Source organism: Microchirus variegatus, assembly GCF_963457635.1.
Source record: "Microchirus variegatus genome assembly, chromosome: 1".
Taxonomy (NCBI): Eukaryota; Metazoa; Chordata; class Actinopteri; order Pleuronectiformes; family Soleidae; genus Microchirus; species Microchirus variegatus.
The window spans coordinates 41484982-41499076 of record NC_139802.1 but is presented as its reverse complement, the minus strand read 5'-3'; the positions used below and the strand labels follow the sequence as shown (position 1 = coordinate 41499076).

Below are 14095 nucleotides of genomic sequence, written 5' to 3'. Positions count from 1 at the left end.
GTCACATTTTGGACGACATAGTATAGTATGTCGTTTTTGTCAAATTTTGGACCAAAGTTTTTTTTTCAAAAAATTGTCACATTTTGGACTATATAGTATAGTATGACGTACTACATAGTATAGAATGACGTTTTTGTCAAGTTTTGGACCAAAAAAAAGTTTTTCAAAAAATGGCCAGATTTTGGACGACATAGTATAGTATGTCGTTTTTGTCAAATTTTGGACCAAATTTCTTTTTTCTAAAAAATGGTCACATTTTCGACGACATAGTATAGTATGTCGTTTATGTCAAATTTTGAACCAATTTTTTTTTTTCAAAAAATGGTCACATTTTGGACGACATAGTATAGTTTGACGTACTACATAGTATAGTATGACGTTTTTGTCAAGTTTTGGACCAAAAAACTTTTATTCAAAAAAGTGGTCAGATTTTGGACGACATAGTATAGTATGACGTTTTAGTCACATTTTGGACTAAAAAAATGTTTTCTAAAACTTTTTCACATTTTGGACGACATAGTATAGTATGACATACTACATAGTATAGTATGTCGTTTTTGTCAAATTTTGGACCAATTTTTTTTTTCAAAAAATGGTTACATTTTGGACTATATAGTATAGTTTGACGTACTACATAGTATAGTATGACGTTTTTGTCAAGTTTTGGACCAAAAAACTTTTATTCAAAAAAGTGGTCAGATTTTGGACGACATAGTATAGTATGTCGTTTATGTCAAATTTTGGACCAATTTTTTTTTTTCAAAAAATGGTCACATTTGGGACTATATAGTATAGTTTGACGTACTACATAATAGTTTTTGTCAAGTTTTGGAACAAAAAAACGTTTTTCAAAAAAATGGTCAGATTTTGGACGACATAGTACAGTATGTCGTTTTTGTTTTTTTAAATGGTCACATTATGGACGACATAGTATAGTAGGACGTACTACATAGTATAGTATGTTGTTTTTGTCACATTTTGGACCAAAACCTTTTTTTCGAAAAAATGGTCAGACATAGTGTAGTATGACATTTTGGTCGACGACATAGTATGGTATGACGTTTTGGTCACATTTTGGACAAAAAATTGTTTTCAAATAATGTGTCATATGTAGGGAACACACTGCACACAGACACCGGAGGGATTTGAACTCATGACCTCCCACTTTGAAAGCCTATGCCTTAACCATTAGGCCACTGTGGATTCGTTTAACAACTCCACATACGGTGAATTTGTACCATGGCACAGTATGACATTTTGTCAGATTTTGGACCAAAAAATTGTTTTTAATAAAATTTGTCAGATTTTGGACGACATAGTATAGTATGACGTTTTTGTCAAGTTTTGGACCAAAAAAAAGTTTTTCAAAAAATTGCCAGATTTTGGACGACATAGTATAGTTTGTTGTTTTTGCCAAATTTTGGACCAAATTTTTGTTTCTAACAAATGGTCACATTTTGGACAACATAGTATAGTATGACGTACTACATAGTATAGTATGACGTTTTTGTCAAGTTTTGGACCAAAAAAAAGTTTTTAAAAAAATTGCCAGATTTTGGACGACATAGTATTGTATGTTGTTTTTGTCAAATTTTGGACCAAATTTTTGTTTCTAAAAAATGGTCACATTTTGGACACATAGTATAGTATGACGTACTACATAGTATAGTATGACGTTTTTGTCAAGTTTTGGACCAAAAAAATTTTATTCAAAAAAGTGGTCAGATTTTGGACGACATAGTATAGTATGTCGTTTATGTCAAATTTTGGACCAATTTTTTTTTTCAAAAAATGGTCACATTTTGGACGACATAGTATAGTATTAGTTTTTTGTCAAGTTTTGGACCAAAAAAATGTTTTTCAAAAAATTGTCAGATTTTGGACGACATAGAATAGTATGTCGTTTTTGTCAAATTTTGGACCAATTTTTTTTTCAAAATATGGTCACATTATGGACGACATTGTGTAGTAAGACGTACTACATAGTATAGTATGACGTTTTTGTCAAGTTTTGGACCAAAAAATTTTTTATTCAAAAAAGTGGTCAGATTTTGGACGACATAGTACAGTATGTCGTTTATGTCAAATTTTGGACCAATTTTATTTTTCAAAAAATGGTCACATTTTGGACGACATAGTATAGTATGTCGTTTTTGTCAAATTTTGGACCAAAGTTTTTTTTTCCAAAAATTGTCACATTTTGGACTATATAGTATAGTATGACGTACTACATAGTATAGAATGACGTTTTTGTTAAGTTTTGGACCAAAAAAAAGTTTTTCAAAAAATGGCCAGAATTTGGACGACATAGTATAGTATGTCGTTTTTGTCAAATTTTGGACCAAATTTTTTTTTCTAAAAAATGGTCACATTTTGGACGACAGTATAGTATGTCGTTTATGTCAAATTTTGGACCAATTTTTTTTTTTTCAAAAAATGGTCACATTTTGGACGACATAGTATAGTTTGACGTACTACATAGTATAGTATTACTTTTTTGTCAAGTTTTGGACCAAAAAATTGTTTTTAAAAAAAATTGTCAGATTTTGGACGACATAGTATAGCATGACGTTTTTGTCAAGTTTTGGACCAAAAAAAAGTTTTTCAAAAAATTGCCAGATTTTGGACGACATAGTATAGTTTGTTGTTTTTGCCAAATTTTGGACCAAATTTTTGTTTCTAACAAATGGTCACATTTTGGACAACATAGTATAGTATGACGTACTACATAGTATAGTATGACGTTTTTGTCAAGTTTTGGACCAAAAAAAAGTTTTTAAAAAAATTGCCAGATTTTGGACGACATAGTATTGTATGTTGTTTTTGTCAAATTTTGGACCAAATTTTTGTTTCTAAAAAATGGTCACATTTTGGACACATAGTATAGTATGACGTACTACATAGTATAGTATGACGTTTTTGTCAAGTTTTGGACCAAAAAAATTTTATTCAAAAAAGTGGTCAGATTTTGGACGACATAGTATAGTATGTCGTTTATGTCAAATTTTGGACCAATTTTTTTTTTCAAAAAATGGTCACATTTTGGACGACATAGTATAGTATTAGTTTTTTGTCAAGTTTTGGACCAAAAAAATGTTTTTCAAAAAATTGTCAGATTTTGGACGACATAGAATAGTATGTCGTTTTTGTCAAATTTTGGACCAATTTTTTTTTCAAAATATGGTCACATTATGGACGACATTGTGTAGTAAGACGTACTACATAGTATAGTATGACGTTTTTGTCAAGTTTTGGACCAAAAAAATTTTTATTCAAAAAAGTGGTCAGATTTTGGACGACATAGTACAGTATGTCGTTTATGTCAAATTTTGGACCAATTTTATTTTTCAAAAAATGGTCACATTTTGGACGACATAGTATAGTATGTCGTTTTTGTCAAATTTTGGACCAAAGTTTTTTTTTCCAAAAATTGTCACATTTTGGACTATATAGTATAGTATGACGTACTACATAGTATAGAATGACGTTTTTGTTAAGTTTTGGACCAAAAAAAAGTTTTTCAAAAAATGGCCAGAATTTGGACGACATAGTATAGTATGTCGTTGTTGTCAAATTTTGGACCAAATTTTTTTTTCTAAAAAATGGTCACATTTTGGACGACATAGTATAGTATGTCGTTTATGTCAAATTTTGGACCAATTTTTTTTTTTTCAAAAAATGGTCACATTTTGGACGACATAGTATAGTTTGACGTACTACATAGTATAGTATTACTTTTTTGTCAAGTTTTGGACCAAAAAAATGTTTTTCAAAAAATTGTCAGATTTTGGACGACATAGTATAGTATGACGTACTACATAGTATAGTATGACGTTTTTGTCAAGTTTTGGACCAAAAAAATTTTATTCAAAAAAGTGGTCAGATTTTGGACGACATAGTATAGTATGTCGTTTATGTCAAATTTTGGACCAATTTTTTTTTTCAAAAAATGGTCACATTTTGGACGACATAGTATAGTATTAGTTTTTTGTCAAGTTTTGGACCAAAAAAATGTTTTTCAAAAAATTGTCAGATTTTGGACGACATAGAATAGTATGTCGTTTTTGTCAAATTTTGGACCAATTTTTTTTTCAAAATATGGTCACATTATGGACGACATTGTGTAGTAAGACGTACTACATAGTATAGTATGACGTTTTTGTCAAGTTTTGGACCAAAAAATTTTTTATTCAAAAAAGTGGTCAGATTTTGGACGACATAGTATATAGTATGTCGTTTATGTCAAATTTTGGACCAATTTTATTTTTCAAAAAATGGTCACATTTTGGACGACATAGTATAGTATGTCGTTTTTGTCAAATTTTGGACCAAAGTTTTTTTTTCCAAAAATTGTCACATTTTGGACTATATAGTATAGTATGACGTACTACATAGTATAGAATGACGTTTTTGTTAAGTTTTGGACCAAAAAAAAGTTTTTCAAAAAATGGCCAGAATTTGGACGACATAGTATAGTATGTCGTTTTTGTCAAATTTTGGACCAAATTTTTTTTTCTAAAAAATGGTCACATTTTGGACGACATAGTATAGTATGTCGTTTATGTCAAATTTTGGACCAATTTTTTTTTTTTCAAAAAATGGTCACATTTTGGACGACATAGTATAGTTTGACGTACTACATAGTATAGTATTACTTTTTTGTCAAGTTTTGGACCAAAAAAATGTTTTTCAAAAAATTGTCAGATTTTGGACGACATAGTATAGTATGTCGTTTTTGTCAAATTTTGGACCAATTTTTTTTTCAAAATATGGTCACATTATGGACGACATAGTGTAGTAAGACGTACTACATAGTATAGTATGACGGTTTTGTCAAGTTTTGGACCAAAAAATTTTTATTCAAAAAAGTGGTCAGATTTTGGACGACATAGTATAGTATGTCGTTTATGTCAAATTTTGGACCAATTTTATTTTTCAAAAAATGGTCACATTTTGGACGACATAGTATAGTATGTCGTTTTTGTCAAATTTTGGACCAAAGTTTTTTTTTCAAAAAATTGTCACATTTTGGACTATATAGTATAGTATGACGTACTACATAGTATAGAATGACGTTTTTGTCAAGTTTTGGACCAAAAAAAAGTTTTTCAAAAAATGGCCAGATTTTGGACGACATAGTATAGTATGTCGTTTTTGTCAAATTTTGGACCAAATTTCTTTTTTCTAAAAAATGGTCACATTTTCGACGACATAGTATAGTATGTCGTTTATGTCAAATTTTGAACCAATTTTTTTTTTTCAAAAAATGGTCACATTTTGGACGACATAGTATAGTTTGACGTACTACATAGTATAGTATTACTTTTTAGTCAAGTTTTGGACCAAAAAAATGTTTTTCAAAAAATTGTCAGATTTTGGACGACATAGTATAGTATGTCGTTTTTGTCAAATTTTGGACCAATTGTTTTTTTCAAAATATGGTCACATTATGGACGACATAGTGTAGTAAGACGTACTACATAGTATAGTATGACGTTTTTGTCAAGTTTTGGACCAAAACATTTTTATTCAAAAAAGTGGTCAGATTTTGGACGACATAGTATATAGTATGTCGTTTATGTCAAATTTTGGACCAATTTTTTTTTTTCAAAAAATTGTCACATTTTGGACTATATAGTATAGTAGGATGTACTACATAGTATAGTATGACGTTTTTGTCAAGTTTTGGACCAGAAAAATGTTTTTTAAAAAATGGTCACATTTTGGACGACATAGTATAGTATGTCGTTTTTGTCAAATTTTGGACCAAAGTTTTTTTTTCCAAAAATTGTCACATTTTGGACTATATAGTATAGTATGACGTACTACATAGTATAGAATGACGTTTTCGTTAAGTTTTGGACCAAAAAAAAGTTTTTCAAAAAATGGCCAGAATTTGGACGACATAGTATAGTATGTCGTTTTTGTCAAATTTTGGACCAAATTTTTTTTTCTAAAAAATGGTCACATTTTGGACGACATAGTATAGTATGTCGTTTATGTCAAATTTTGGACCGAAGTTTTTTTTTCAAAAAATTGTCACATTTTGGACTATATAGTATAGTATGACGTACTACATTGTATAGAATGACGTTTTTGTCAAGTTTTGGACCAAAAAAAAGTTTTTCAAAAAATGGCCAGATTTTGGACGACATAGTATAGTATGTCGTTTTTGTCAAATTTTGGACCAAATTTCTTTTTTCAAAATATGGTCACATTATGGACGACATAGTGTAGTAAGACGTACTACATAGTATAGTATGACGTTTTTGTCAAGTTTTGGACCAAAACATTTTTATTCAAAAAAGTGGTCAGATTTTGGACGACATAGTATATAATATGTCGTTTATGTCAAATTTTGGACCAATGGTTTTTTTTTCAAAAAAATTGTCACATTTTGGACTATATAGTATAGTAGGATGTACTACATGGTATAGTATGACGTTTTTGTCAAGTTTTGGACCAGAAAAATGTTTTTCAAAAGATTGTCAGATTTTGGACGACATAGTATAGTAGGTCGTTTTTGTCAAATTTTGGACCAACTTTTTTTTTCAAAATATGGTCACATTATGGACAACATAGTGTAGTAAGACATACTACATAGTATAGTATGATATTTTGTCAAGTTTTGGACCAAAAAAATGTATTCAAAAAAGTGGTCAGATTTTGGACGACATAGTATTGTATGTTGTTTTTGTCAAATTTTGGACCTATTTTTTGTTTCTAAAAAATGGTCACATTTTGGACGACATAGTATAGTATGACGTATTACATAGTATAGTATGACGTTTTTGTCAAGTTTTGGACCAAAAAAATTGTATTCAAAAAAGTGGTCAGATTTTGGACGACATAGTATATAGTATGTCGTTTATGTCAAATTTTGGACCAATTTTTTTTTTTCAAAAAATTGTCACATTTTGGACTATATAGTATAGTAGGATGTACTACATAGTATAGTATGACGTTTTTGTCAAGTTTTGGACCAGAAAAATGTTTTTTAAAAAATGGTCACATTTTGGACGACATAGTATAGTATGTCGTTTTTGTCAAATTTTGGACCAAAGTTTTTTTTTCCAAAAATTGTCACATTTTGGACTATATAGTATAGTATGACGTACTACATAGTATAGAATGACGTTTTCGTTAAGTTTTGGACCAAAAAAAAGTTTTTCAAAAAATGGCCAGAATTTGGACGACATAGTATAGTATGTCGTTTTTGTCAAATTTTGGACCAAATTTTTTTTTCTAAAAAATGGTCACATTTTGGACGACATAGTATAGTATGTCGTTTATGTCAAATTTTGGACCGAAGTTTTTTTTTCAAAAAATTGTCACATTTTGGACTATATAGTATAGTATGACGTACTACATTGTATAGAATGACGTTTTTGTCAAGTTTTGGACCAAAAAAAAGTTTTTCAAAAAATGGCCAGATTTTGGACGACATAGTATAGTATGTCGTTTTTGTCAAATTTTGGACCAAATTTCTTTTTTCAAAATATGGTCACATTATGGACGACATAGTGTAGTAAGACGTACTACATAGTATAGTATGACGTTTTTGTCAAGTTTTGGACCAAAACATTTTTATTCAAAAAAGTGGTCAGATTTTGGACGACATAGTATATAATATGTCGTTTATGTCAAATTTTGGACCAATGTTTTTTTTTCAAAAAAATTGTCACATTTTGGACTATATAGTATAGTAGGATGTACTACATGGTATAGTATGACGTTTTTGTCAAGTTTTGGACCAGAAAAATGTTTTTCAAAAGATTGTCAGATTTTGGACGACATAGTATAGTAGGTCGTTTTTGTCAAATTTTGGACCAACTTTTTTTTTCAAAATATGGTCACATTATGGACAACATAGTGTAGTAAGACATACTACATAGTATAGTATGATATTTTGTCAAGTTTTGGACCAAAAAAATGTATTCAAAAAAGTGGTCAGATTTTGGACGACATAGTATTGTATGTTGTTTTTGTCAAATTTTGGACCTATTTTTTGTTTCTAAAAAATGGTCACATTTTGGACGACATAGTATAGTATGACGTATTACATAGTATAGTATGACGTTTTTGTCAAGTTTTGGACCAAAAAAATTGTATTCAAAAAAGTGGTCAGATTTTGGACGACATAGTATAGTATGTCGTTTATGTCAAATTTTGGACCAATTTTATTTTTCAAAAAATGGTCACATTTTGGACGACATAGTATAGTATGTCGTTTTTGTCAAATTTTGGACCAAAGTTTTTTTTTCAAAAAATTGTCACATTTTGGACTATATAGTATAGTATGACGTACTACATAGTATAGAATGACGTTTTTGTCAAGTTTTGGACCAAAAAAAAGTTTTTCAAAAAATTGTCAGATTTTGGACGACATAGTATAGTATGTCGTTTTTGTCAAATTTTGGACCAATTTTTTGTTTCTAAAAAATGGTCACATTTTGGACGACATAGTTTAGTATGACGTACTACATAGTATAGTATGACGTTTTTGTCAAGTTTTGGACCAAAAAAATTGTATTCAAAAAAGTGGTCAGATTTTGGACGACATAGTATAGTATGTCGTTTATGTCAAATTTTGGACCAATTTTATTTTTCAAAAAATGGTCACATTTTGGACGACAGTATAGTAGTCGTTTTTGTCAAATTTTGGACCAAAGTTTTTTTTTCAAAAAATTGTCACATTTTGGACTATATAGTATAGTATGACGTACTACATAGTATAGAATGACGTTTTTGTCAAGTTTTGGACCAAAAAAAAGTTTTTCAAAAAATGGCCAGATTTTGGACGACATAGTATAGTATGTCGTTTTTGTCAAATTTTGGACCAAATTTTTTTTTCTAAAAAATTGTCACATTTTGGACGACATAGTATAGTATGTCGTTTATGTCAAATTTTGGACCAATTTTTTTTTTTTCAAAAAATGGTCACATTTTGGACGACATAGTATAGTTTGACGTACTACATAGTATAGTATTACTTTTTTGGAGCAAAAAAATGTTTTTCAAAAAATTGTCAGATTTTGGACGACATAGTATAGTATGTCGTTTTTGTCAAATTTTGGACCAATTTTTTTTTCAAAATATGGTCACATTATGGACGACATAGTGTCGTAAGACGTACTACATAGTATAGTATGACGGTTACTTTTTTGTCAAGTTTTGGAGCAAAAAAATGTTTTTCAAAAAATTGTCAGATTTTGGACGACATAGTATAGTATGTCGTTTTTGTCAAATTTTGGACCAATTTTTTTTTCAAAATATGGTCACATTATGGACGACATAGTGTCGTAAGACGTACTACATAGTATAGTATGACGGTTTTGTCAAGTTTTGGACCAAAAAATTTTTATTCAAAAAAGTGGTCAGATTTTGGACGACATAGTATATAGTATGTCGTTTATGTCAAATTTTGGACCAATTTTATTTTTCAAAAAATGGTCACATTTTGGACGACATAGTATCGTATGTCGTTTTTGTCAAATTTTGGACCAAAGTTTTTTTTTCAAAAAATTGTCACATTTTGGACTATATAGTATAGTATGACGTACTACATAGTATAGAATGACGTTTTTGTCAAGTTTTGGACCAAAAAAAAGTTTTTCAAAAAATGGCCAGATTTTGGACGACATAGTATAGTATGTCGTTTTTGTCAAATTTTGGACCAATTTTTTTTTCAAAATATGGTCACATTATGGACGACATTGTGTAGTAAGACGTACTACATAGTATAGTATGACGTTTTTGTCAAGTTTTGGACCAAAAAAATTTTATTCAAAAAAGTGGTCAGATTTTGGATGACATAGTATATAGTATGTCGTTTATGTCAAATTTTGGACCAATTTTATTTTTCAAAAAATGGTCACATTTTGGACGACATAGTATAGTATGACCTACTACATAGTATAGAATGACGTTTTTGTCAAGTTTTGGACCAAAAAAAAGTTTTTCAAAAAATGGCCAGATTTTGGACGACATAGTATAGTATGTCGTTTTTGTCAAATTTTGGACCAAATTTTTTTTTTTCTAAAAAATGGTCACATTTTGGACGAAATAGTATAGTATGTCGTTTATGTCAAACTTTGGACCAATTTTTTTTTTTCAAAGAATTGTCACATTTTGGACGACATAGTATAGTATTAGTTTTTTGTCAAGTTTTGGACCAAAAAAAATGTATTCAAAAAAGTGGTCAGATTCTGGACGACATATTATTGTATGTTGTTTTTGTCAAATTTTGGACCTATTTTCTGTTTCTAAAAAATGGTCACATTTTGGACGACATAGTATAGTATGACGTACTACATCGTATAGTATGACGTTTTTGACAAGTTTTGGACCAAAAAATTTTTATTCAAAAAAGTGGTCAGATTTTGGACGACATAGTATAGTATGTCGTTTATGTCAAATTTTGGACCAATTTTTTTTTCAAAAAATGGTCACATTTTGTACGACATAGTATAGTATTAGTTTTTTGTCAAGTTTTGGACTAAAAAAATGTTTTTCAAAAAATTGTCAGATTTTGGACGACATAGTATAGTATGTCGTTTTTGTCAAATTTTGGACCAATTTTTTTTTCAAAATATGGTCACATTATGGACGACATTGTGTAGTAAGACGTACTACATAGTATAGTATGACGTTTTTGTCAAGTTTTGGACCAAAAAATTTTTATTCAAAAAAGTGGTCAGATTTTGGACGACATAGTATATAGTATGTCGTTTATGTCAAATTTTGGACCAATTTTATTTTTCAAAAAATTGTCACATTTTGGACGACATAGTATAGTATGACCTACTACATAGTATAGAATTACGTTTTTGTCAAATTTTGGACCAAAAAAAAGTTTTTCAAAAAATGGCCAGATTTTGGACGACATAGTATAGTATGTCGTTTTTGTCAAATTTTGGACCAAATTTCTTTTTTCCTAAAAAATGGTCACATTTTGGACGACATAGTATAGTATGTCGTTAATGTCAAATTTTGGACCAATTTTTTTTTTTCAAAAAATTGTCACATTTTGGACGACATAGTATAGTATTAGTTTTTTGTCAAGTTTTGGACCAAAAAAAATGTATTCAAAAAAGTGGTCAGATTCTGGACGACATAGTATTGTATGTTGTTTTTGTCAAATTTTGGACCTATTTTCTGTTTCTAAAAAATGGTCACATTTTGGACGACATAGTATAGTATGACGTACTACATAGTATAGTATGACGTTTTTGTCAAGTTTTGGACCAAAACATTTTTATTCAAAAAAGTGGTCAGATTTTGGACGACATAGTATAGTATGTCGTTTATGTCAAATTTTGGACCAATTTTTTTTTTCAAAAAATGGTCACATTTTGGACGACATAGTATAGTATTAGTTTTTTGTCAAGTTTTGGACTAAAAAAATGTTTTTCAAAAAATTGTCAGATTTTGGACGACATAGTATAGTATGTCGTTTTTGTCAAATTTTGGACCAATTTTTTTTTCAAAATATGGTCACATTATGGACGACATTGTGTAGTAAGACGTACTACATAGTATAGTATGACGTTTTTGTCAAGTTTTGGACCAAAAAAATTTTATTCAAAAAAGTGGTCAGATTTTGGACGACATAGTATATAGTATGTCGTTTATGTCAAATTTTGGACCAATTTTATTTTTCAAAAAATGGTCAGATTTTGGACGACATAGTATAGTATGTAGTTTTTGTCAAATTTTGGACCAATTTTTTTTTTCAAAAAATGGTCACATGTTGGACTATATAGTATAGTATGACGTACTACATAGTATAGTATTACGTTTTTGTCAAGTTTTGGACCAAAAAAATGTTTTTCAAAAAAATGTTCAGATTTTGGACGACATAGTATATAGTATGTCGTTTTTGTCACATTTTGGACCAAAACCTTTCTCTTGAAAAAATGGTCAGACATAGTGTAGTATGACATATTGGTGGACGACATAGTATAGTATGAAATTTTATTTACATTTTGGACGAATTTTTTTTTCAAAAAATGTGTCATATTTAAGCAACACACTACACACAGACACAGGAGGGATTTGAACACATGACCTTCCACTTTGAAAGCCAATGCCTTATCCATTAGGGCACTGTGGATTCATTTAACAACTCCACATACGGTGAATTTGCACCATTGTGGACTCCATGGCACAGTATGACATTTTGTCAAATTCTGGACCAAAAAAATGTTTTTCAAAAAATTTGGCAGATTTTGGACGACATAGTATAGTATGACGTACTACATAGTATAGTATTACGTTTTTGTCAAGTTTTGGACCAAAAAAATGTTTTTCCAAAAATTTTTCACATTTTGGACGACATAGTATAGTATGACGTTTTTGTCAAGTTTTGGACCAAAAAATATTTTTTCAAAAAAATTGTCAGATTTTGGACGACAAATTCCACATTTCATTTGTTTATTTATTTTATTGACCAGGTAACTTGATGAAGTGTGAAAGACATAATACAATTGCATTGACGGGCCAGATGTGGCCCACGGGCCTTGAGTTTGACGGGGAAGCAACCGTCCTAAATGGAATATAAATATATATATCAAATAGAAATAGATCATATGTTGGTGAAGACCCGAGCACAAGACTTTCAATTATGTAGCTCTCATTCTGCTTTTTAATTCAACTACACCCTATTTTACTTCTACTTCTACCTATGCTAACTTATAAACTTGTGCTTTTTCTATTGATAGAGTTCAGCTTTTCATTGTGCCAGTTTTTACATTTTTTAGCTTCCAGGTTTTTCAGCCGTGTTTTTCGTTCAGCTTTTAGCTTCCCGCACATTTTCTAATACTATTTCTCATGCAGCTTGTTGAGACAAACAGCAAGCAAGCAATATCCCAATCAGATGCAAGGAAGCGATTTTAAAGGCGATCCCTGCGATGACTTCCAGGTTGGCCTCCATCGCGTGAGTTATCATTTCAAAGCAGCCCAACTTGTGCACCTCATTCTCAGCCTTGTACAGGTCTTTCAAGGTCTCGGGTGAGCAGTTGGAGTTGTCCTTGCAGCAGCTGGCAGGGAGGCCGTTGTCTTTGTAGTACGCCGTGTCGCTCCAGTCGGTGTAACTCTTCACCCCGCAGCAGTTCAGAGTCCTCTGAATGGCGTCGACCGCCGTGTCGCTGCTGTCCGAGCCGCTGTAGGACTTCACGGCGTTTTCGAAGGCGGCGCCGAATATGGCCTTGACCTCGTGTTTGAAGATGAAGCCCGAGACGCCCGCCACGAACCCGGACAGGAACACCAGGGTGAAGAAGAAGGCGTAGAGCTTGAGCATCCACGGCGTGCCGCGGAACACGGCGAAGCAACCCAGCAGTCCGAAAACAACCGTGGCGGCCCCGGTCCCGATGAGGACGTACGTCGCGTTGGTGTTCTCCTCGGGGGCCAGGTAGAAATAGGCGTCCAGGATCAGCTTTCCCCACACCCCCACTTCCAGCAGGATGACGCCGACGATACAGAATAAGACGTTGGAGCAGAGGAGGAAGTTCCTCAGGTATGCGTGAAAGCGCAGAGACGGCAGCAGCATGGCTCTGTTTCTTAAGGCTTGCATATTAAGATCAAGATTCAAGTTCGATTAAGTTTGCCTCTGAGATAATACGCGTCTCGATTCTCTTACATCACATCCGATGTCATTTACGCCTTTGATGCCACGCGTGACCTCACACAGACACACACACAAAAGGCAACATCGCAAACCCAACCAGTGAACCGACACACTCTCTCTCTCTGATACTTGGTTCAGCTCGACACAGACTCTTTAAACGTGACACTGAAGACAAGAGGCCTCACTCATGGTAGGGACGTGGAAATGCCCGACCTCCATGTGGTACCCCACTGGCGAGGGGGCCACGCTCAACGCGAAGAATGACCTCGACAGAGAGGGGGACAAGCAGAGCCCGGCCTCGGAGGACTTCTATCTAAATCTGCAAAAGAGGCACATTCGCCTGTACCTTATCTCCACCATCCAGCACGTGTTCCTGATGACCGGGGCGCTCCGGTACCTCCCCGGTTTGACCACGGGCCGGCACATCACGCGCCTGGTGGCCGTGACGCAGTCGGTGTTCTGCCTCCC

General features: G+C 32.0%; 1 protein-coding gene across 1 annotated transcript; it reads right to left on the bottom strand.

The window, feature by feature from the left end:
• Nucleotides 1-12829: 12829 nt before the first annotated feature.
• Nucleotides 12830-13573, bottom strand: LOC310942513 (tetraspanin-7-like; the record flags this gene model as incomplete). Its single annotated transcript, XM_083907913.1, has 1 exon — nucleotides 12830-13573. One exon carries the CDS (start codon nucleotides 13571-13573, stop codon nucleotides 12830-12832), a length of 744 nt encoding a protein of 247 aa, XP_083764039.1.
• Between the last annotated feature and the right edge of the window lie 522 nt (nucleotides 13574-14095).